General features: G+C 39.1%; 1 protein-coding gene across 1 annotated transcript; it reads left to right on the plus strand.

The window, feature by feature from the left end:
* Positions 1-21351: 21351 nt before the first annotated feature.
* On the plus strand, positions 21352-26741 carry LOC139725250 (uncharacterized). Its single transcript, XM_071636343.1, has 5 exons — positions 21352-21501; positions 22174-22342; positions 23189-23509; positions 24042-24380; positions 25947-26741. Exons 1-5 carry the CDS (start codon positions 21484-21486, stop codon positions 26693-26695), a joined length of 1596 nt encoding a protein of 531 aa, XP_071492444.1. The 5' UTR covers positions 21352-21483; the 3' UTR covers positions 26696-26741.

Here is a 26741-nt window from a genome sequence, read left to right on the forward strand (position 1 = left end):
CCAAAATCAAGGATGCCAGTCTTTAGGTAAAAGTCCCACCCTCCACCCCACTCTCCCCCGATAAGGAATAGAAACTTGGGTATACATGGAAAGCTATATAAAGACAGGTATATTTGGAAAGCTATATAAAGACATGCCATAACAAGTGTTGAAGTTATATGGCAAGCCATGGTTGCAGTGGGCACCATGTCTTATCTGTTACTGCAGGAAGAAGTCTAATAGATATCATCATCAATAATAATAAGTGAAGTAATAACAAACATTCCTCTGTGTAGCGTACTTCCAGTGTGATACTGATCAATGTGCTACACTAAGTAAAATTTTTGAAAGTTAAAAAAACAAAGAGGTTTCTAAAACATTATACTTAATCACATGCACATAGTGTTAGACCACTGGATGGTGTTTTGCACGTATCCTTAAATGAAAAATTATCGAAGAATCCCTGTGACACCATTAAGCATTGCACATTTGTCATGCAATCATGCCTGGATGTTAAGTCGGAAGGATGTTTTGATAACGGAAGAACATGTATACTTTTGTATACCCGTTGAGGACGAGTCCCGAGTGTACTCGGGCAGGTGTCTGTGGGAAGTGTGTATTGTAGCAAAATCAGTCCGTTTAAGACATGTCGTCTTGGTGTTGTTCTGAATTGGTGTGTCACTTTTGTTTCTGTACAGTCTTGATAGATTCTTGATCCAGTTTACCAGGAAACCTGAATTACACTACAAAAACTTGTCTTAAAGATGGCCCTTCCCTTTTGCATTCCTTCCCAAATAGCACAGAACATGATATATTCCACCAGAATGACAAGACTATTGTAAATCTATAACATTTCTGTGATATTTGAAGGTTGTTAGCCGTTAGAATTCAAATAATGCACCAAACGCTCACCGTAACGTATTCTGTGTGCTAGGCACAGCTGTATGCATTAATCCTCCTGTGGTTGTAATGTATTCTGTGTACTAGGCACAGCTGCATGCATTAATACTCCTGTGGTTGTAATATGATACTTATACACTGTACTTCGAACAACAGATAATGCATGTTAAAGCTGTCAGAAAAGAAGAATTCACTAGCTTCTCTTACTTTGTTATCAATGGAAAATAACAACACACCACTTACATGAACTACATGTACAACTAAGTGCTTCACACAGGTCTGTAAAACTAGACTAGTATTTTGATTTGTAATTTTTTGTGAAGTTCGCAAAAATTATTCAAATCTTAACGGTCGATTTAACTAAACAAATAAAGACCCTCCTGAGGTCAAAATATACAGGAGGTTTCCAAATAGTGTTTTCTTCAATACCTAAGTGTTCTCACCAACTTTTCAGAAATTTGCATGCAAAAGGGATTGGCTGTCTTTAATAGAACTGAAATGATAATGCAGAGTTCCTAAGTGTATCTTTATTGCCCTCATCACCATGTCTGTGTATTACCCCTATTATGACCTAGCATCAAAGGGTTCTGAGAGGCAGTGTGTTTTCAGGCTTCCTTTTCACCCTAGATAAACAACGTATCATTAAAATAATTGAAAAAAAAGACCTCTTTGGATTTTGGTAATACTTGGCCCAAAGTATACTACACCTGTATATGAAATGTAGATTTAATAGAAGATTAGATTTGCAACAAAATCTTTTTGGCCAGTGTTCACTGTCAATTAGGGTCAAAGTAATTTTCTAGTCTTAACTTCACCTGGAATGTACAGTGGTAGCATAGTTTGAAGGGATGAATAGAAATTATTAGGCAATTAATGATAAAAATTAATTCTTTGTGAAAGATACACTGAACTGTTGCTGGGAGGTCGCTCTGTAGCCATAACTCAAGCAACAAGTCAGGCGAGACTGAGAGTTATCAAGTATCTAGGAGTAAATGGAAAAGCTATTGCATACTGAGACTTACAGTAAGGCTTATTTGATTCTTTGTGTCAAAGAGGATAATGAACTTCATTGTTGAATGAGATAAGAATGGGGAAAAGAACCAATGAAAACAAACAGTGCAGTTACTTTAGTTGTCATTCAGGAGATAATATCTCCTGAATGACAACTAAAGTAACTGCACTACATATTATGTAGTCATTTCGTCATGTTGATGTTTGCTTTATTTTGCAGAAACAAGAAACAAGTTGTGGGTGGTAAAACTCGGCACAGACCTAAAGCTAGTTGTGGTACATGTATTTTATTGGGAAAGAGAGAACAAATTTGTATCACTGAGGAGAAAAATCTTTATTGTAATTGGCTCAGTGATGCGATGTTGTTGGGTTACAGTTGAACTGGCATAATACTGAGATCTACTTCATTTCTTCATTTGGACAAATGATAGATAAAAGAAATTGATGGCTAATCAAGAGCTAATGACATTTATGAAGTAAATTTCAGTGCTGAGATATCAAATCAGCTCAACTTTGTGCAGTGTTTTGTTTTGTTCTGGTTGTATAGTAAGTCCCTAAAATGTAATGTTATCTCTTTATTAATGTATTTAATATAAAGTGTAGTAAAGGACCTTATATACGTATTGTACTTGAAATGCAATTGCCAATATCTCTCATTATGTAAGTGTATCTCTATAATGCAGTAATATATATTTTCAAGTTTTGCACTACACGATATTACATAGATATGCCGGATATATTTTTTGATATATTGCCTTCCACTTTCACAACACCCTTTTTTGTTGCATTTACACCCTCTGTAGCCTTTAAGTTATTTACTTCAAGTCTTATATTTCTTATACCCCCACCCAGACATAGTGTGTATGGGGATATATAGGAATCTCTCTGAGGTCGGGTGGCAGAGCAGTCGATTGGTCCATTGTTTGGGGAGTCGGTCGATTGAGCGGTCTAACAGTCGATCTTTCTTTCTAATGAAAAATTGTGTGGATCGAACTACTCTCACATTTTTAAAACTATTGACCCAAAATTTGGCACGTGTGACCACTATTATAGGTAGATGTGCAAGACCCCTTTTTCATCAGTATGGAGCTATGCATGGTCATGATAATAGAATACATATTAAAAAAAAAATAAAACAAAATGTTGTGGATCAAACGACTCAGATTTATCCCGGTGAGTCCTGAGTATACTCTGGCAAGTTTCTATGGGAAATGTGTGTTGTAGCAAAATCAGCCCGTCCTCCACAGGTTAAAGCAATTCAGTTGAAATTTGGCACATGTGATCAGTGTAATGTGTAGTGAGCTACAAAATGTAGACACCCTTACTGTTAGTGTTAAGAAATCTATTGCCATGGCATCAGCAGTTTAAAAATACAAAATTTTGGGGATTGAGTTGCTGTCTCAGTTGTTGAGCATTTGATTGGGAGTAGAGACATGATCGCTATGATAAGTTATCATGCAAGACACTTTTGTGTGTCAATGCTGTATATCTGTTGCCATCCTTTAAAGGACAAGTTCACCTTCATAGACATGAGGGTTGAGTGAATGCAGCAATATTAGTAGAATTAATCAATGAGAGTTTGAGGAAAATCGGACAATCCGTTCAAAAGTTATGAATTTTTGAAGTTTTTGCTCAGTCACGGCTGGATGAGAAGACTGCTATAGCTTGTGATGTCATATGAGTACAACTATATAAGGAAAGTATAAAGAAAATTCAAGATATTCTCACTTTTCTCACATAATGAAAGAACCCTCGACTTCTCTCTTTCAGAAGTCAGGGGGAATAATATTACCCCTAACATAAGTCAGTAACAAGTCGAGGAAATGTGCACTTTATTCAAAAAGTCAAGTTTTGTGAAATTCTCTTTTTATTTTCCGTATATCGTTGTACGCATGTGACATCATACACTGTAGTAGTCTTCTCCTCCAGCAGTGATTGTACAGATATTTTAAAAATTCATAACTTTTGAACGGATTGTCGGATTTTCCCCAAACTTTCACTGATGTGTTCTACTAACATTGTTGCCTTCACTCAATCCACATATATATGAAGGTGAACTTGTCCTTTAAATACAAATCATCCAAAAATATGTGGATTGACCTAGCTCCCTCAGTTTTTGAGGAATTGACTTGAAATTTGGCACATATTACTGCTGTAGTTATGTATGTACTTGTAGATGTGCAAACTTTATGTTTTTGTCAGTGTGTTGTCATGGTAATAGCATTTTCTTGATGAAAATTACACAAATTGCAAATGGATTTAGCTAACTCCCTCACTGTACGAGCATTTAACTTGAGATTGGCACATATGACCGATTAATGAATTAGAGATGTGCAAAACACATCTTCCCACATTGTTGAACAATGTGTTGCCATGGTAACAACATTTTTATGAATGAAAATCTTACACAGATATTGTAGATTTAGGTAACTCCGTCAGTTTTTGAACATTTGACTTTAGGACCAATATAAATTTGAGGTACAGTATGCAAAACACATCTTTTGTCAATGCTGAACAATGCATTACCATGGTAGCAGCATTTTACTTTGAAAAGCACACACCAATTTGTGGATTGAGCTGAATACCTTGGTTTTTGGACATTTGGCTTGAAGTTTGGGAAATGTAAGCATGATGATGTAGATGTGTAAGCTTCATCTTTTGTCATGTCAAACACTGTTGCCATGGTTACATTTAAAAAGATGTACAAAAATGTTGTGGCTTCGGCTTACTCCCTCAATTCTTAAGCATTTATCTTAAAATTTGGCAAAAATGAACATTGCAGTTTTTTAGTTGTGCAAAACACATCTTCTGTCAATTTTGAAGAATGCGTTTAGCACGATGGTCTATTTTTGCTCCAATAAAGATTATACATAGTTATTATGGATTTAATTTTTCATCCTTAGTTTCTTAGCATTTGATTTGAAATTTGACATATGTGACTGCTCTACTGTTAGTAGTATGTAGATGTGCAAGACTCATCTTTTGTGAATGTGGAATGTGTTGTCATGGTAACAGCATGTTGAAATGAAACTAGTACAAAAATAGTATGAATTGGGTTAACTCTCTCAGTTTTTGAGTATTTGACCTGAGATTTGGCATATGAGACCAGTATGAGTTTTTAAATGAGTGAAGTGCTTCTGTCATCAATGTTGACAAAGCATTGCCATTGTAACAATATTTCTTTCAATAAAAAATGCAAAAAACATACAAAAACATTGTGAATTAAGCTGACTCCCTCAGTTTTTGGAGGAGGTATAGTTCTACTTTTGTTCGATTCCTAGCAATTGTAAAGTGTAAAAGATCATGGAGTAATATCTGAATTGGTAGTTCTAGTGGTTTTTTTCTCTTTGTTTAGGGTTTCTGTTTCTTGTTTTTCTTTTTCTTTTTAGCTGTCAAAGGGCTGTATGTAATGATGGAATTCATGCATAGCTTTTTAACTCACCTGAGCCGAAGGCTCAAGTGAGCTATTGCGATCGCTCTTCGTCCGGTGTGCGTCGTCCGTCGTACGCAAACTTTTTACATTTTCATCTTCTTCTTGAGAACCCCATGACCGATTTTCACCAAACTTGGCATGTGGCATCCCCAGGGGGATAGGATCTCAATTTGCTCAAATGGGCACCATGCCCCACCTGGGGGCTCCCAGAGGGGCCCAAACCCCCCAAGATCAAGGAATCTTAAAAAAAAATCTTCTTCTCTAGAACCAGAAGTGATAGAGCTAAGTTGATACTATGAGTTAGTACATTGATGACTGTAGTTTCAAGTTTGTTCATGGCGGGATCAGGGGTTCCCCCCTTGGGACCCAGGGGAGGGGTGGGGAGGGGTCCTTATGGGGCTCAAATTGTACATTTTCATCTTTTTCTTGAAAATGCCATGATGAATTTTCACCAAACTTGGCAGGTAGCATCCCTAGGGGGAGTGAATCTCATTCCCATCAAGTGGGCTCCATGCCCCACCTGGTGGCCCCAGGGGCCTAAATTGTAAATTTCCCTCTTTTTCTTGGAAACCCCATGATGAATTTTCACCAAACCTCCGCAGGTAGTATCCCTAGGGGGATAGATCTCATTTCCATCAAATGGGCACCATGTCCCACCTTGGGGGGGGGGGGGGGGTACCCACCCCCAGTGATAAGGAATCTTTAAAGATTTTCTCTAGAACCAGAAGTGATTGAACTAAGCTATTAAAATACAATGAGTCAGTATATTGATGACTGTTGTTTCAAGTTTATTCATGGCAGAATCAGGGGTACCCCCCTCCCCTTGGGACCCAAGGGAGTGGGGTGGGATGGGTCCAAATGGTGATATAAATTGTACATGTTCATAATTGTTGAAAACCCCTTGATGAATATTCACCAAACTTAATGAATATTCACCAAACTTAACTGATGAATATTCACCAAACTTTACATGCCAGGGGGTTAAGATCTCAATTTGTTCAATAGGGCACCATGCTCTCCTTGGAGGCCCTTAGGGGGTCCAATTCCCCCCCCCCCCCCGAACATTAAGGAATATTTACAATTCTTCTGTAGAACCAGAAGTGAGAAAGCAAAGTTACTGTGGGTTTGCACATTGATGAGTATAGTTCCAAGTTTGTTCATTGCAAACCCAAACCTCCTAAATTAAGGAATATTCAATAATATTCTTCTCTAGAATCAGAAGTGATAGGGCTTCAAGTCTTTTATTTTCCAAACTGCATAGTCCAACATTCTATTAAGTACAGTGTACTTGGCAGGTATTTTTACCAGTGTGATGGAATATGCAAATGGACACCATGCCCCCAGCTCTCAAAGCTACCCCCACTTTCCGATGTTTTCAGGTAATGTGAGTCTGCAAGAATGCATGGAAGGTGAACTTGCGATACTTAGGTGATCGCGAGACCCCGGGTCTCTTGTTATGATCTCCTCGCATATGCAATAATTGCTTAGAATACAGTGCTCATCACATGCCATATTATTACACACATTTTCATTATCGTACACAAGATGAATGAAATCAATATAGTGCCACTTCCCATGACAAACCGAAGAAGCTTCGTTAGATTATCTCCAAACCTAAGATAACAGATATTTTCACATTGTTTCGGATATACATGTATCAATTTTGTGAGTCTGCCCTTTTTCTAATGATGAAAGCACACAAGAAACATTTTTCTCCCATCCATAGTCATACATAGTTCTGCACCCTGAAATTGAGAGCCCCAAAATATTTTGATTAGATTGAAATATACTTTCAGAAAGTTTTAGTAAATATTTCAAGAACTAATGTAGCCAGTTCAGTTCAGTTCAGTTTATTTCATTTTAGCACGGAACCTGTTTTCAGCCAATGGGTGTTCTTCAGCTTGTCCGTGCCCATGACGATGTTTGCTCGATTTTTGCACATGTGTCAAAGGCTATTGTAAAGTAACTGAATGTGATCCATTCAGTCAAATAACAAGCAAGCAAACAAAAAAGAAAAAAAGAGAAAAACCCCTGTACCTTTAGTCTCTGTAGTGAAAGCCATTGTACAACCTGCCACTATATTTTTGTCACAGTTCAGTATCTGTCGACTTGTCTAATGTGAACCAAACTTTGTGAAGCATTCGCATCGTGAGAATTATTTGATATATTAAAGCATAAAATGCATGAGAGTATGATCCAAGATCGTGATTTTTGTCCAGCATCTTATTTGTTTTTTTCGTGATACATTGTATTTGGAATGAAACACAAGTGTTGTGTGGGTCGAGTGAATGCATAAATATTAGTGGAACACATCAGTGAAGGTGGATGAATATCGGACAATCGGTGCAATTGTAAAAATTTTGGTTCATCCATCGCTGGACAAGAGTGCTACAAAATTCGTGATGTCACAGTAGGACAACTACATAAAGAAAGCACACTGAAGAAAATTGTACAAATATCCATTTTTATTTTATTTTTTTAACGAAATCAACACACATTCCTGCTATTTGAAATCTTGGAATGCTTCCGTGGCGGTAGAAAGTTGTGTGGTAGAAGGCTTAACGGTGCACCACGTATTCTTTCTTGGTCCGGGATGTGTGTGGCCCTGAAAAGGGCGTGTATAGTCCCCTCGTTCGACGAGTTCTCGGCAAGAACGTTTTTGCCGTTTTAAGAGGATCCAGGGGCCCGTTTCATAAAACTTGTTATCAGTGACAAGTGCCACATTTCTATGACAAGTTTGCTCTCAGCCAATCAGATGCAAGGATTTCAGTAGCTTGTCACATCTATGACAACTTGTCACTTATGACAAGTTTTATGAAACGGGCCCCCGATGATGTAATTAACTAAAATATAACTTTGCAACATGGTATCGAACGAGGAGCAAAGGAAAGGGATAGGGAAGGGAGGGCACGCACGTTGTAGATCTGTCGGGGAAAACAAATCGCAACTGGTGAAATAAAACAAACTGAAACTTAAATGATTTTATGCCATGCAAGTTGACGCTATGTACTGATAAATTTCTCAAATCTCACAAATTTTGCAACGCAGATTGTTTTATTGATCTTTACTATTGATTTTATGCCATGCAAGTTGACGCTATGTACTGATAAATCTCTCAAATCTCACAAATTTTGCAACGCAGATTGTTTTATTGATCTTTACTATTGATTTATGTTTCAACAACAGAATAAATCTACATTGCCATCCGTATGTATTATGGATCATATATTCAAAGTTCATGTTGTAAAAGATAAATTTTCAACGTATACACCTGCATTTCATAATGCACAGCAAACATGAACAATTGGTAATTACGCTGTAGGCCTATATTGTTCAAATAGCATGTATCACCTTATATATTGTATAATCTAGTCTAAAAAAACAACAGAACAAACAAACTCTGAATTAAGACATCAGTATTTGTATCAGTAGTGATTCATTGATTTGTGTGAAAAGGTTTTAATAAGCACTCTTGGTAACCAGCTGTTTCCCCTATACTGATAAAGTGAAAAAGAAAAATAAGCCCGTACTTAATTTTTGCTGCAAACAGCACCAAATAACGGCGAACCCAAGTGTCTGTCAATGGTCGAGATCAGATTTGGGCTATGATTTATCTCGGCTTCTATTCTTCCACGGGTGCTGCAAAGTTAGGATTTCTTCCCCGAACACAATTTGAATCTGTCAAGTTTAGTCATGATTTGTACTGTAGGTTAGACTGTGTTATATAGGTGCAGTCTCCTGAATTACATAGGCCCCTATTTTTCCCCCTTGGCGAATGTATATTAATGATTTACGATATGTAAGTGATATTTTATCTGTAATTTTATTTGCTGATGACACCAGCCTGTTTTTACCTGGAAAAGATGTTGTAACGATTAATGAGCTTATCAATACTGAAATGCAAAAAGTGCAATCATGGTTTTTAGCCAACAAATTACAGATTGATTATACAAAGACAAATTATATGATTTTTAAATCTCGGAATGTAAATGTTGATGTGAATTCAATCAATATTATGATTAATAATGTTGAGATTGAGAGAGTTAAAAGTATTAAATTTTTGGGTGTTATTATTGATGAATGCTTAAGTTGGAAAGATCATATTAATCATATTTCTTTTAAAATATCAAGAGTAATTGGAGTACTGCATAATTTGAAGCATATATATTGCCTTTGAAAATTTTAGTGAATATATATAATAGTATGATTTTATCACATTTATCAGATTGTAATATTGTATGGGGTAATTGTGCAACGTATTTAACGCAGAAACTTTTTAAACTCCAAAAGCGTGCAATACGTGCAATAACTAAAACACATTATTTGGCACACACTAAAGAGTTATTTTTAAAGTTGCAATTATCGGATATTTATAGTATTAATTAATTTCAGATTGCTTCTTTTATGTATTCCTTCACCAAAGAGTTATTACCTTATGCTTTTAATGATTATTTCATTTATAATTTTGATGTGAATATGTATGTTACTAGAAATTCCCATAAAATGTATATCCCTTTTTATAGATATAAATTCTCAAGAACAGTGATTTCTTATAAAGGTCCTGTACTTTGGAATAATATGTTAGATAAGTTTATATAATATGTTAGATAAGTTTTTGTCAGCCTGCCAGTTCATAATCGCCTCTCTGTGTGTGCTCCATCCCCACCTCCTCGTGGTACTAACCTGGATACCTGGGCTCTACAGCCTGGGGAACCAACGGGGCTCTGGATAGGGAAGGAAAACCCGAATCAAACCTCGGAGGGGGCAAGAGCTCTCTCTCGGACACAGCATACCATCGCTGCTCCCGGCTGGGAATTCATTGGACTCGTGCCCAGCCTCCTGCACTTCGGTGCAATGGCCACAACTCCCTCGGGAAACCTAATCCAATCCAATCCAATATGAAAGCTGATCCTAAACCATGGCCCCGAGTCCCGGTGGCCACCCCATGGCAGAAGGGTGGCAGGGGTGCTAAGAATCTGCCGGTCGACGACACTTCAGGGCTGCCATCCTTACAGGTACCCAGAGTGAAGACAGCAGGAAGAACAACAGCCCATCCCCGGAAGAAGACCCCTACGATTGATAGAAAGAGGACATCTACAAGGAACAGCGCCAACAAGAACAACACAGGAATAGAAGAACACTTAAGAAATGTAAGTAAGCGACCAGTAATAAGTGCCAGGATCCAACGTAGCCACCAAAGCATGACTCATATGCATGAAAACACTTCCCATAAACACAGGAGTGGTGACATACTCAACATAGGCACATGGAATGTGAGAACCATGAGGTCGGATGGCCAGTGGGACATTCTCACTGAAGAAGCACTGCGATTTGACATAGATATCCTTGGCCTCAGTGAAACGCATCTGACAAACAGAGAGACGTTCATAACCAAGGACAAATTCACAGTCATCCTCTCCAGTAGAGCAGACAACATCGGCAGGGAAGGAGTCGCCTTAATGATATCAAACAGAATGACACAAAGCCTGGTTAGTTATGAAGCAGTCTCATCCCGACTCATAACAGCTAAGTTTAAGATGAAGGAAGGCACTCTGAACATCATCCAGGTCTATGCACCCACATCAGCCCATAGTGAGCAAGACAGTGACCTGTTCTAGGACATTCTACTCCATCACATCCAAAAAGTCCCAAAGAAAGAGGAGCTCATAGTCATGGGCGACTTTAACGCAAAAGTAGGATCTGATGTCAGCACATGGGCACCTACCTTAGGCAAGGGGAGAAAAACTCTTGGAGTTCTGCACACTTCATAAGCTTGTCCTATGCAACACACACTTCCAACACAAAGACTGTAGGAGGACAACCTGGATCTCCCCATGTGGAACCTACAAAAACCAGATTGACTTCATGGTTACAAAACAAGAAAGTCTGAAACTCTTCCACAATTGCAGATCATTCTCATCAGCAGAAATTGGTTCAGATCACCTTCTAGTCTTGGCAAACATAAAGATGCAACCAACAAAGTCAAAGCGAATGAAGAGCCTTCCAAAAACGTATGATGTGAGCAGATTTAAGGATCCTGCCATCGCAGAAGAGTTTAGAGCAAGGATTGGAGGAGCCTTTGAACCGCTACTTCAGCTTGAGGACAGAGATGTTGAGACCTTATGGACGAAGTTCAAAGACACAACTAATGACATCACTGAAAAAGTTGTCGGGTTTAATATTGGTAAACGTGTAAAAGGTCTGCCTGAAGACGTACGTAACGCCTGTGAAGAAAGAAGGAAGGCAAGGATCACAGTTTTAAACCATCCAAATTCAGAAAATAAGAAGAAATATAAATGTCTGAACCAGAAAGTAAAGCGGGATGTGAAACGGTGGAAGAAGAATCTGCTCAATTCAGAAGTTCAAGAAATGGAATTAGCATATGCAAAAAATGACAGTCATGAGTTATTCAAAAGGGTCAGGCGATTAGCTGGAGAAAAAGAAAGACTTCAACCAAGCTGCTAAGAATAAGGATGGAGAACTAAGAACTGCTCCTGCTGAAGTCCTGGACTGCTGGAAATCTCATTTCAGCTCTCATCTAAATGTGAAGTTCCCAAGAGATGAAAACATTCTCCAGACTATACCGGAGCCTCCTCCTGCAGCTTCACCTAGTGAGCCATTCTCCATTGAAGAAGTTGAAAAAGCCGTCAAAGCAATGAAGAACAATAAGCCTGCGGTCTGGATAAGATAGCTGCAGAAACTCTGAAGTCTGGAGGACCCTGTATGAATCAACTTCTCCTTAAGATCATCAATACGGCGTGGGCTGAACGTAAAACACCGGAAGACTGGAGCAAGGGACTCATCACCCCAGTACACAAGAAAGGTGATAGGCTTGACCCAGCAAACTACAGGGCTATCACTCTACTATCCACACCAGGGAAAGTACTATGCAAGATGGTGCTGAACAGAATACAACAGACCATCGACAGTTACCTCTCAGAAGAACAATGCGGCTTCCGAACTTCCAGAGGAACGACAGATGCCATATTTGTAGTACGCCAAATCATGGAAAAAGCTAGACAGAGGCGGATCCCGATTCACTGGAACTTCATAGATTTCAAGGCAGCGTTCGACACTATCTGGAGGGATGCATTGTGGAAGTGTCTCCGTTCCATTGGAGTTGACAGTGCATTGGTGGACCTGATTGAAAGTATTTACTCTCAATCGAAATGTGCAGTACTTGTGAATGGAAAGATCACTGAATGGTTTGATGTCCTCACAGGTGTAAGGCAGGGATGTCTCCTCTCCCCCAGCTTTTTCAACCTCTTTCTCGAATTTGTAATGGATGGCATCAAGACATCAGATGGTGGAATCCACATGGGCAGAATGAATATCAATAACATACGTTATGCCGACGACACCACGCTGTTAGACCTGGTATTTGATAAGCTACAGATTTCTACACAAAAACTGGAAGAAGCATGTAAAGCATGGGGAATGAAAATTAACATCTCAAAGTGCCGAATAATGTCAAGTGAACAAGGTGACATCATAATAGATGATGAAGCGATAAAAAAGACAGACAAATTTGTCTTCCTTGGCAGCACTGTCCCATCAGTTACAAATGATGTTAAACGAAGGACCACCCTTGCAGCCTGGGCTTTCGGCCGTCTCAAAGGAACAATATGGTCAAACCAAAACATCTCGAGAACCTTAAAAGTGAGAATATATAAAGCTCTCATCCGACCAATCGCCACTTATGGTGCTGAAACATGGACCCTAAGGAAGGCAGACACAAGCAGACTGGAATCCTTTGAAATGAGATGCCTCAGGACCATTGCAGGCGTTCAGCTTCTAGACCGCATCAGGAATGAGGACATCAGGAAGTCTCTGAACGCCACAAGATCCATCAGCCAAGAAATCACCTCACGCAGAATGAAATGGTTTGGGCATGTCATCCGCATGCCAGAGAATCGGCTGCCACGTGAAGCTTACTATAATGACTTCCACACAGCACGACCACCTGGTCGTCCTCCCCTCAGATGGAGAGACCAACTTCGCTGTGATACGGGATCAACCCTAATGAGCCTTGAACACCAGGCAAAGGACAGGAGAGGTTGGAGTGAGCTCACCCGGAGGAGTGCAAAGGGACACACCGTCCTACGCCTTTAAGTCAGTCAAAGTCAGTTTAAACAGTGTTCCACTTTAAGTGATTTTAAAAGGAAGTATAAATTGTATTTATTACAGAAAAAATAATATGCAATATATTTTGAGGTATCTTTAAGTTTTATTGATTGCCTGTTGTTTGTTCATATATTGTTTGTTATTGTTGTTGTAGCTCATTAGCTTGTTTGTATTTGTCTTTTGAGTTTAGTACATGTAAATCTTGTCATCGCTTCTCTCTATCTTATTCTTACCATGTTCCCTGTCTTTCTATTTGTCTCCGTTTATGTTCTGTGATTTAAACACAAATTTTAAAATGCAAACTTGTAAGATGCAGACCATCAAGGGTTTGACCTTTGACAGGCCAATGGCCTTTTGTCATTCCTACACATCTGCTGCGGTTCTTACTGTTTTTACTGTGTTTATACTTCACTGTAACTGTCCTTGTACTGCTTATGCTTTGTTTTGTGTATATTTCTGTGTTCTGTTCTGTACATTTTATACATACATGTATGTCTATCGTTGTGATTTTTTTGAAAGATGTGAAATAAATTGAATTGAATTGAATTGAGTCGAATTGAATTTAGCGCTGCACACCATTGTAATTGTTCACATATTAAAGAAAAAGAATACAGCGTTTGAAGTATGTCAGTGTGTGTGTGAGCGTGCGTGTGTTTGTGTTTGTGTGTCTGTGTGTCTGTGTGACAAGTGTGTGCATGTTTGTAGTTATGGTTGTGAGTTATGTTTAAGCTTGAACAAAGTATAGAGTGAGGACACTTGCGTATAATTTTTTTTTTGTGTAATGAAAAATCAGAATATTATTGCTTGCATCAATTAAAAGTTAAAATGTTATGTGCTCTATGAGCATGTCCATGGCTATGCCTGTGGATATAATTATACAGTATATATATATATATATATATATAGGTGAGAGAACGGATCAGACGATGGACGTAGCTTAAATCCTCACAGTTTGATTTTTATTCTCAAGCTTTCGGACCCTGCCTTTTATCAAGACTGAGGATCAAAGAAATCGGACAAAATATATATATTGATGATATGGATACAGAACATGATAGATATTGTATACAAAAGATAATAATGACCAAGATAATTGGGAAAATAATAACGATAATGATATGAATAATAAAACAATAGTCTTTTCACTATTATCTTGATCATTATTATCATTTTTTTTTTGCATACAATATCTATATCATGTTCTGTATCCATCATCATTATTTCTTTGATCCCCAGTGTGGATATAAAGGGCAGGGCCCGAAAGCTTGAGAATAAAAAACAGACTGTGAGGATTCAAGCTACGTCTATCATCTCATCCTTTCTCTCACTTACACACTACTAAGATGCGACGGCCCAGGGATTTAACAACTGAAAACACCTTTCACACTATAAAGATATATGAGATATGACAAGGAAGGAGAAATCAGTGCGTATACCTTTGACATCATTATTCCTCCTTACTGTTCCTCCTTTTCGGAAAAGTGCAAGAGTTGAAAAATTGGTCTCCGCCTTGAAAAAAAAAATACTATATATATATATATATATATATATATATATATATACGTGTATATATATTCTGTCGGCTGGCCGAGTATCCATGGAATACGTGACCTTTCGCTCCCGCGTCGCAATAGTCTTATCTCCGAGCATTATTTGACCACTTTCTTTTTTATCGATACCGAGTAATCAATAAGTTATTCTAGTAGTAAGAAGGAGAAATTGCTTTTATAAGTTCAGGGAGGCAAAAATATGAATGAGCCATAGATAATGGTGATGAAGAGTTTGCCCCGACACACTTGAGCAGCTGAAAAGACTACTAGTAACATCAACTGAAAAATAATGTATTGAGACGGCTGAAATTATGCTATGATGCTGTTTTGAGGAGGGAGGAGAAGAGACGGGCGAGCGCTTCGTGCAGGCAGCTCAGCTCACGCAATACATTGTACTGAGACATCATTTCACGTTAATCGTGCATCGCCAGTTTGCTCATGGTACATGTGTAAATCGGTGAGTATTATAAATTATGGTATAACACTATATAGTTTTAGGGTATTGTGAAGATCAGGTAGATCAGGGAGGTGAAGCAACAATCTGTGCCTCGTATTGATTGCAATTATTTTCAGACTATCTATCTGTAGCGTGATTCCACAAAATGTTGACAAGCACGTCCGTTATTATTGTGTCCAAGTCTTTAAAATCCTGTCTTTCATGGCGATCTCGCTCTCGAGCTCTCTGGAGCTGGCCTTCCAAACGTGCCGTTTTTTGTTTTGTTTTCTTTCTAAACATGTATGTCGTGGCTTGCTTCATAAATCGCAGAGCCCGCATGTTTATGTACCGACGGTATACTACATAATACGCGCCATAATCTATATGAAACTAATGATATGTGTACAGGTCTGCGCTAACAGACTTGATGCTATGGATGCGCCGAACATGTACTGGCGTCGTATCATCAGTAGGAGAATGCAGAGACTCCAACCCCAAGCACCTTCTGATCTGGAGATTCTCCCGCCTGAAACCCCTAGCAAACGGGAGGCTCCAAGTTTATGTGTGCGAAGCGCGAAGTTCCTAGGGTTATAGATGCTCTCTGGTACTATCTAAGGCTTATTTTTGCAACATACGATAGCAATAAGTAAGAAATCCTTTCCAACGGGAGGCATTGAGCCAGGGCGGGAGAAATTAAATCTCAAACGGGAGAACGGGAGATTTTGCAAAAATGGGTTTTCGGCGGGAGATCTCCCGTCGAAAACGGGAGAGTTGGAGTCTCTGAGAATGGTCAGTGGATTGTAGTGTCATGTCTTGTAATAATATGATAGTTACACTCTATGGTGCCTTATTGTCAGGCGCGCCCTTGCCGTCGATGAATAGTGAGTGAATTCCAATGAAGCAGTAAAGGACCCCAAAGGATATTTAGGTATGATGTAGCTAGAGTAGAGGTCAGTTCGTATAACAACAACAACAACTGGTCAAGATGTTTACAATGGTCCTTGATGCGATGTACGTGCCTTCTATATACCCACTGAAATCCGCCGCAACAGCAAGATGGTTTCAGCATGGCATACACAAAAACCTTATAGACGTTCTGAATTATGATTACGTTAAAAGATATACTCACCCCCTCTCTCTCTCTCTCTTTCTTAAAAAAAGAATCGAGACATCGAGTGACCTCGGCTTTGCATGCTTACCATGTTACCGGCGGGCCGTGATACATGTTATACTTTTACAGGGGCGAATCCAGGAATTCAGGGGGCGTGTTTACAAAAATAAAGGGGGGGGGGGCGCACGCACCCCTCCCCCATTTTTTCTTTTTATTTCTTTTGTTTTAACAAAAAATAAAGGGGGGGGGGCGTGCGCCGGTTGCTGTCCTCCCTGGATCCGCCCCTGCTTTTAATTCCTTAATTATCAAGTTACAGTACCGAATTAATGATGTCAATGGTATAAAACCTTGGGTTAGAACCAGGTAGTGCGACCATGCATGGTATAGCACAATATAGTGTTGATATTTCAGGCTATAGTTGAGGTTATTTAGAACCAGTTTCCATGGAGATGAATGTGGGTATGACATCTCACTTTTGTACTCGGCAGGTATCCCTTCGGAACAGGATAATGTCACCTCAAGCGATGCATGCTGGATAAGCATGTGATATAAATCGTCTCTTTCTTATTTAGAATGATAGTAACGATATAAAAGCTCAGTACAATCAAGGAGGTTGAAGAGATGGAGTAACAACAGAGTTATTCCCTTTGATCTATGTTCGAAGCCGCCGCTCAAAAATATTTGAAGCATGTGCCAGACAGGATCAGCCGCGCCGATACTAAGACAATAGGCGTTTTCACATCAGCCCGATAAAATTCCAAGCTCGAGATATTTTTTAATTTCCCAAGTCAGAAAATAGCGCGCTATTTCGAAACATCGGGCTGATGTGAAAACGCCTAATGACTCGTGTCTCATTGCATATTAAATCACCAGCCACTTTCAAAGGAAATTATGTCTTTGTGATGGTAATTACTTTTCGCTATCCCTTCTTATAAAAGCTAGGTGGTACAGACACGAGGATGCGTGAACAGAAATTGAGGAAAAAATGCTGAAATGAAAATGAAAATTACTCGACTGGGCATACGCGGGCACTAATCTCATACAGGCCCGTAGCCAGGATTTTTCAAGGGGGGGGGGGGGGTGCGGTCACTAAAAAAACGGACCTTCGGTACCAATGCCAATGATGACACACACACAGACACACACACACACACACAATATATATATATATATATATATATAATATTCTTTGGACGACCGAACTACAAAAGTTGTATAAGAATTTCCGCGCGAAGCGCGCCGCAAATTGTGAATTTTGACTGTTTTAATGACGTTTTAAAGTCTCCAGGAAATTTGTATTTTTGTCTGTTGTATGCAATCACGTTACGGTATTTCATCTAGGAAATAGTAAAAACTCATTTTGCCAGGAAGTTGCAAAGTTTAATTGTGTTCGAGACTCTGCGCGCGTAGCGCGCCGCAAAATTGAGAATAGTGATTTTCCTGGCGTTGTTTTAACTTTTATTTTTTTCTATTGTATACCCGCGTTAGCAGGCCTGAAGCCAGGATTTTTAAAGGAAGGGGGGATTGCGTTAATTAACAAAACGGTCCTTTGATACTGTCCCGGGAGGGGTAGCGACAATAATAGGTGGACACCATGCTCATACATGGACTTTCAAAATGGCCCCTACATAAACGAGTAATGATCATATAATTTTTTCGGGCCTTAAAAACAAGTATTCCTTAAATGTTTCCTACACCCTAAAGAAGTACTTCATCATGATTGAACAATATACCATTTTCCCAAATTTCGGCCTTTTTGATACCCTTTGATTATATACGCTCGTACATCACACTTTCCATCTAATCCGTGAGAAAAAACGACCCCTATTACGCGTTTTCTTTAGCGAGTATGGTCACGGTGTCCACCTTTCAGTTGGAGTTTTCCATCCCATTGGATGCTGTTTGGAAGATGAAACATTCACTTTACTATACAGTATATCAGCCGTTGGTATGCGAGTTTGTCAAAAACGAAAATAAATAAGAAAATTTTTAAAACAAAACGAATTGTAAATGTGAACCATTTATATTTTGCCTCCTTGTGGTAGGATATTTCCAGCATTTCCGAACTTTCAAATAATCATTTTAGATTTAATAATATTAAAGGTAGTAGATCCGATTCGCAAACATCTCCAATATCAGTCAAATGTCATATTAACCATCATGCTAAGAAGGTTTTCTTTGTGAAATTTGGAGGTCAGTGAAATTCAAAAATTAAACATCCGTTAGCCATTGGAAGAAGTTGAGTGCAAATTCAGACCTCAGGCTTAGTGCTCAGATGTTTTCCTATTTGATTTGATCTGTCTTAGTGTGCACACTAAGATACATACTGGAATGGTTATTTCTTATTTATTAAATTATAGTAGCATATTTGGTTACTAGCTGTCTCTAGGCATTTTCGAATTTGGGCTGCAAAGAGATCCACTACCTTTAAGTTAGAAGAGAGATAAGTAAATAATGATAGAATAAACAAACAAAAAAGAATGAGTTTCTTTTGTAATACTATCTGACAAACTTTTTACTTTACCATTTTACTTCATAGCTCAGCACTTTCCATTCTCTCTCATACCCTCTTACCCATTACATTTAAATGAAATACAACTAAAATGAGTTTGCGTGCCTGCATAATACTCTTTGGAAATTATAAGTGAAAATGTTCTTAGGTTTTGGCTCACTTTAAAATGAGAACCAATAGAACTGTCACAACATGAGAAAATGTATAAGTAATAATCAACACTACATTTCCGAATTTGGCCTGCAAAGAAATCCGCTACCTGTAAGTTAGAAAAGAGATTAGTAAATAATGATAAAATAAACAACAAAAAAGAATGAGTTTCTACCGCCGTATCCAGAACAGAGCCTGAAACGGTGCAGGCTCAAGAAATCGTTTGTACTATAATACGTCTTGAAGTACTGTGTGATACTGTTGACTCAGACTTCTACAAAGCTGTAAGTGAGAATTGTAATCCAATCCGACTCATTACCTGAGATATTTATGAAAATATATCAATAAAGAATGTAAATTAGATAACGATGCGTCACAATGCAGTCTAACGCTCTCACAATGCTATCATACATAGGGTTTTTCACTGACTGTTTTTACTCCGGAGCTCTTGCAATATTCAGGCTTTTGTGATACTATCTGACAAACTTTTTACTTTACCATTTTACTTCATAGCTCAGCACTTTCCATTCTCTCTCATACCCTCTTACCCATTACATTTAAATGAAATACAACTAAAATGAGTTTGCGTGCCTGCATAATACTCTTTGGAAATTATAAGTGAGAATGTTCTTAGGTTTTGGCTCACTTTAAAATGAGAACCAATAGAACTGTCACAACATGAGAAAATGTATAAGTAATAATCAACAGTACATTTCCGAATTTGGCCTGCAAAGAAATCCGCTACCTGTAAGTTAGAAAAGAGATTAGTAAATAATGATAAAATAAACAACAAAAAAGAATGAGTTTCTACCGCCGTATCCAGAACAGAGCCTGAAACGGTGCAGGCTCAAGAAATCGTTTGTACTAATACGTCTTGAAGTACTGTGTGATACTGTTGACTCAGACTTCTACAAAGCTGTAAGTGAGAATTTTAACTCAATCCGGCTCATTACCTGTGTTTTTTATGAAAAATATGAATAAGTGTGTGTTTAAAAGCATTAGATTATGCACGGAGATCGTACAGTTATTTGATAGATGATCTTTTCTCGAATGTTGGTACTAGCAAAAGGGCTAGAAAAAGCAGCTATTATAATTCGTTAGGCATGCATAATGGCCCAATGAGTGTTACAAGAGAACTGGAGTAAGACAGGCCTTTCATTTTGTTTTGTCTCTCCTGATCGTTCGTAAGAAATGCTAATTCATGACCACCTTTTCACAATTTGATTGGAGCATGCATTCATAATGGAAAATAGTTGACATAATAATCTACCCCAGGCATTATCATGCCAACATGTACTTATATATACATGTACTATATCTTTGTGAGACGTAGATATAAAATGTCTCAGGTTTTCGATTATAGTAATTTCGAGGAAATTTCTTTAATTTTTATCATATATGTAAACTTGAGGCTATTAGATTTTCATCCACTTACCTCTGTTCCTGTGACAAAATGCAAGTGTCAACCTCAATGTCATCCACGAATCGCACGTACTCGGGCGGTCAGTGGAAAAAAAAAAAAAAACACCGGTCACACGCGCCAAGGGCCATGGCATGCAGTGCCAATATAATAATAGCTCGCACAAATTGATACATAACATTTGTGTTTGTGTGCATGGGGACGATCCGATGGTTCATACAACAAAAGGGTTTCGTACAATTATTTTTAACATTGTTAAACGTACTCTTCCACATTTACGTAGCATATAATGTGTCTTTATATTTATTTGGATTGTTATCTTGAGAATTGCTAAAAACCGTTATTATGAAAAAGTGGACCTTTCAGAATTTTTTTTTTTTTTGGGGGGGGGGGGGGTGCGTACGCACCCGACGCACCCCCCCCCCCCCCCCCCCCCCCTGGCTACGGGCCCGCCATATATCATCTATCAATAAAGAATCATACTTGAAGATTATTACATGTAAGTTTCATTTGGGGAAATTAAGTCGAAAAGTGATAAAACCAGCTTTCCAGGATGGTACAGTTTTAAACATTTTCACACAATACAGCTCTGATTTACACTTTTGCGCAAATTTCTGAACGGAATTGACTTTTGTTTTACATGCTTTATTATTAAGTGAATTTCATTCCATTTAATGAATAGATAAGCAAAATATAACCAACATTATGATAACGTTCAGAATGAATCTTCAGATTTCTCAGCAAGACGGCGGCTTGGAACATCGATCATCAAAGGCACAAGTGCACCTGTGGAATTCTTTTGTACATCAATAGAAATCTGGGAACTGTTTGAATAAATTACAGCCAGTTGGAACTCCATGTATAAAACCTCCTTGGTACGTACAATGTTATACTCAGCATATGAGAAATATATAGAAAGAGTAAGGGAGTGGGAGAGAGAGAGAGAGAGAGAGAGAGAGGGGAAGAGAGGGAGAAAGTGTGTGTGTGTATGTGTGTGTGTTGTGTGTGTGTGTGTGTGTGTATTCTCGATGTGCATGTGTTATCTTGAATCATCGGAGTAACTATAATGGTAACAGCCATATGCAATCTTACTGCTCAAATTAAAGCATTTATACATTATGATGGTATGATTTGTTATTACTTGAGCTAGTTATACTTGGTAATGTAGACGAATAGATCATGTTGTCTTGTTTCTGCCACTATAAAAAAGCTCATGAGTCTGTGGAATTGTATACTGGTAGTCCTTGTTAATCATATACAGATTGGTTGAAGACTGATGTATTGTGTATATCGTGTATCATTATTTTGGTGGCTCTTTGGTATAATTATCATCATGTCCTTGACGGCGTTACCTATACCCAAGGAGGTGGAAGCCCACCTCCCTCCTATACCCATAGTCAACGTTGCTCATAACATGTCATGCCCAGGTCTTTTCAAATAACTCCAAATTTGTCACTGTTGGCTTACCCTGAAGAGAACAGTGACAAACTGCAGTCGAGAGGAAACCAAATATTTTATTTTGTTCTTTATCTCTTGATATTATTCAGCTCACATTCATAATTCCGATGATGGCACAGGTGGATTGCGATACGTCGTCTAGAACGAAAAACGTCCACTCGAAGCCGAGACGCGGGAAAAGCATGCATTGTACAAGCTCTCAGGTGGTTTTCAAGTTGATGGTCTTTGTCTTCTGCTTCAAGGAAGTCTTTTCCCAGAGTAAGTGCACAACTTCTACACAGTTTCAGTTTTACACGAAGAGCAGAAAATGTACTTCTTCTTTTTTATAGAACTTAGTTTACATACAATAGATTAACATCGTCTAATTTTAGAACTTGTGTTGTAGTGAAACCGATAAAGATGGTCCTTTGAAATTCATCCTCCGTCGAATAAGGGCATAGTATTAGTGTTTGTGTGTCTTGGACCTATTGAGAGCTGCTTATCAGGAAATGCTAGCGTATTTCGGAACTACGATTTCCTTTCAAAGTATGAATGATTGCTGTCTTTATTTAGGGTGAAACAAGCCACGATGCAAAAAAAAACCAAAAAAAAAAAAAAAACACTGGAGAGTAGACCTACAACAAAAGACTACAATAATGATGTGTGTTGTATAAGTAAATACGGTATCTAAAAAGCTGGAACATGTGAGCTATGTTATGTTTTACCATTTATCCAACATGCGTTGTTGTTGCTGCTCTTTTTTTTTTACATAGACCACTTACACCTTATAGGTGTGATCGAGATTTTCATGCATTCCGTTGCGTATCAATCAACAAATCCACTGCAACACTTCTCTTGAGAATCGGTCAATATTCAATGGACATAGTTATAATAGGCTTATTATAAACTCTGTATGTATGAAGGCAACTATTTTACATAATTCATTTGTGGACTAAGTTCTCCTATGCAGTTAGCTCATTTTAAGCTTATTATACGGCCACTTGATTCAATCTGTACGGATTCCGTCAGGTCTACAAAGGTTGTACCATAATTATGATCGAGTGCCTTCTCTGAGTCATTCTGGAATTGAGTTGCACCCACTTAACATTGCGTTTATCCATGAAGGTGATGGCGATCTAACGCTGATCGGAGGCATCCACTCCGATGAGGGCAGATTAGAGATCTACCACAACTGGCGATGGAGAACCGTGTGTAGTGATTACTTCTTTGTCACTGACGCAAAGGTTGCATGTAGACAGCTGGGTCTGCCTTACGACAAAGCCGAGGTAGTGAGGGACAGTACTGTCTTTGGCCAGGGCTTTGGGCCGATGTGGGTGATAACGGCGCCCCTATGTGGCGGTGACGAAAACCGTTTGACAGACTGTGTTGGGCAATCATTCTTATCGTGCGACTGGTCCAATGACGTCGGTATTAGGTGCCCAAGAGGTAGGTTCTAATCAAATTGATCCATCTATGTATGAAGCATAAGAAGTAATGTGCATTAGAAAGATGAAAGAAGAGGCAATACACGCGTAAAAGTCTTCACAAAACTTGCCAGTACAAACGAAGTACGTATATAAGCAGGGGCAGATGCGGGAATTCCGTAAAGAGGGGGCAAGCACCCCTCCCCCATTTTCTTTTTATTTCTTTTGTTTAAACAAAATAGGGGGGGGGGGGGCAGCCGATGTGCTTCCCCTGGATCCACCACTGGTTAGGTCGTTCTTGATTATAGTAGTAGTATCAGAATTTACCATGCCATTTTTTTTTCCATTTACAAGGTTTGATATTAGATTATGAAAAAAATATTGCAAAATACATTATTTGCACTAGTTAAGGGTGACTTGACAGATGCATTATGTGAACACGCTGACTATTAAATTGATTGCATGGATTAAAGATAAATGTATAATTATTCATTCAGCTTTCCACCTGATTTCCCATCGTGCCTAGAAATGTTCAATCCTTTTTATGTCTCCAGTCGAAGTACGTTTGCGGGATGGCCAGAGCGCACATAGTGGTCGCCTTGAAGTCTTTATTGACAGTCGCTGGACCACTGTCTGTAGGGACACTTTCGGGGCAGTTGAGGCCACTGTGGTGTGCGACCAGCTCGGTTACCCCACCAGCGATGTACAAGTAAGTGACGCGAGTTGGGTAGATGCTGACTTGTTTGGTGTCAGGACTAGAATTGGCCAAGTTGTGTGCAGTGGAAGAGAGACATCGCTGCTAAATTGCACCTACCAAGAGTATCCTCTTTGCCCACATTCAGAGGATGTGTACATAACTTGCGGAATGCAAGGGTGGGAGACTACAACCCATGGTAAGTATCAGGCATGTGAATGCACACGAATTATATACGTACACACACACACACACACACACACACACACACACACACGCACATATACACAACACAGGCAGGCACATACCTACACTCCTATACACACAAAGGCTTGTTCCTAACAGCTAGAACAGAGTATACAAACGTGTCCCCTTGCTGAAAAAGAAAGAAAAAAACACTAACCAACCAACAAAACAAACAAACAAAAACAGAAACACCTGTTTAAAAGATGTACTGAGAGAGCAAATATCCACCAAGCAGCCGTGATTATAGACATTGCGAAGGAAGTATCTTTATAATACAAGCATAGAGTTACTGTGGGCATCTATGCAATGCATCTGTTGAAAATCTGATCATCCGTTCTTGAGTTATCAGGAGATTAAAGTTATATCATGTACTTTATGATCCCATGACCTTTGACCCTTGACATCATGACCGCAATTTCTTTTTGTTCTATTTTACTTAATTCTTCTATGAAGAAATCGTTCAAGTTTGGTGAAAATCCGATCATGAGTAAATATTTATTGGGAGATTAAGCTTATATCATGACTTTCATGACCCCTATGGCCTTTAAACCTTGGCCTCATGACCCCCAACTGTTTCTTTCTTATTCCATTTTAAACAGACCATGCAAGTTTGGTGAAATCCGGTCATCCGTTCTTGAGATTCATCTTATCTTATGTCCTTTTGGACCTCAATATGACCTTTGACATCATAAGCACAAAATTTAACCATTTTTTTCTTATCTCATCATGAACGCACCTTCCAAGTTCGGTGAAAATTCGTTCATCCTTTCTTGGGTTATTGGGAGATTAAAGCCTATATTTTCTGCTTTTGTATGACCCCTAAGACCTTTGACATCATGACCCCAAGTTACACTGTTTTCTTTCTTCCTGCAAGTTTGGTGAAAATACAATCATCCATTCCTAAGTTATTGGGAGATTAAGCGTATTCATATCCTTTGTGACCATATTATGACCTTTGACCTTAAGAACCCCAAATTCAATCGTTTCTTTATTATATACTTCATTGTGAATACACCCTGCAAGTTTGGTGAACTCAAGTTATCTTGTACACAAACAGACAGACAGACAGACAAACAGACATAAATAGTACATTACGGAACCGAAAACATAACCTCAGCCGACCGTTGTAGTTTCACCTCCTAGCGGAGGTAAATACATTGTATGTATTAATATTTCTTTGAGTATCATCTCTCATTATCCCTTTCCAAATGGTAATAATTGTTCCCCCCTTTTTAGAGGATAACTAAGAGCTTTATGCTGTTTGTCTTCGATGACACACATGAAACGAGAACTCGTCTTATTGGTGCGAATAGTGTGTGTCGCATACTAATATAGTGCAAATAAATGCGAGTATTATGTATAGTCAATAAGACTTTAATTTGTGATGACTATCCATTAGCTTTAGATGTGATGAGATCATTGATTTACAAAAACATGGGATGTAGGTATACGACTCACTATCGCTTCTTGTCTTCCTTTTAAAGTCAGTTTCCTGTAAAATTTGGTTTTATTCTTGCAGTAATTGAAGTCAGTGTTTCTGCATCGTCGTCAACATTTTGGACAGCAGCGATACCGATTTTCGTAATCGTACTTGGAGTCATCTGCATCATTTATAGGGCCTGCCGATCGAGGTCCCAACCTCCTCCACAAACATTTAGAGTTGTTTCCCAGACGGCCAACATCAACGTGTCGCCAAGGACCGCCAAACCTAGCGAACAGCATCCAATGATGCCGGCAGGGACAACAGCACCTACCGTGTATTACCATAGCGCAGCCCCTGGGAATCCAGCTGCAAGTGTGCCGCCACCGATTACGTACCCACAAGCTGTGACACCGCAGTACCAGCGAGAGCAGTATCCATGCGCCCCAGGCCTGGCTCCAGGAGCAAGTGCTCCTCCAATGCCGCCAGGAAATCCACCGTATCCCCCGCAGCCCTACGTCGCCGATCCCGTTCAACAAAATCCAACTGTAGCAGGCTCGTACCCTGCCCCTGTAGGACAAGGTTATGCACCACCTTACCCCACTCCCGGACCGAGTCATACCTACCCTCCTCAGCAGGGTAGTGCTCCGTATCCCCCGCAGCCTCCCACCATGTCATCACCCAACCCTGAAGGCGGACTTCCCCAGATATCTGCACACCAGACACCAGGAAACCCGGCTTCTCCAATCTTCCCTGAGAATATTCCAAGTGCGCCTCCTATGGACCCTCAAGGGGACAGCTTACCACCCCCGTCTTACAATGAAGCACAGTCGATGCCGAAGTTGTAACGCTATTAAGAATTGATATCGCACCTCATATGCAATGGAGCGAACT

This window comes from Diadema antillarum, unplaced genomic scaffold (genome assembly GCF_040938485.1).
Source record: "Diadema antillarum isolate AM-2024a unplaced genomic scaffold, OU_Dant_1.0 seq00000029_RagTag, whole genome shotgun sequence".
Lineage (NCBI taxonomy): Eukaryota > Metazoa > Echinodermata > Echinoidea > Diadematoida > Diadematidae > Diadema > Diadema antillarum.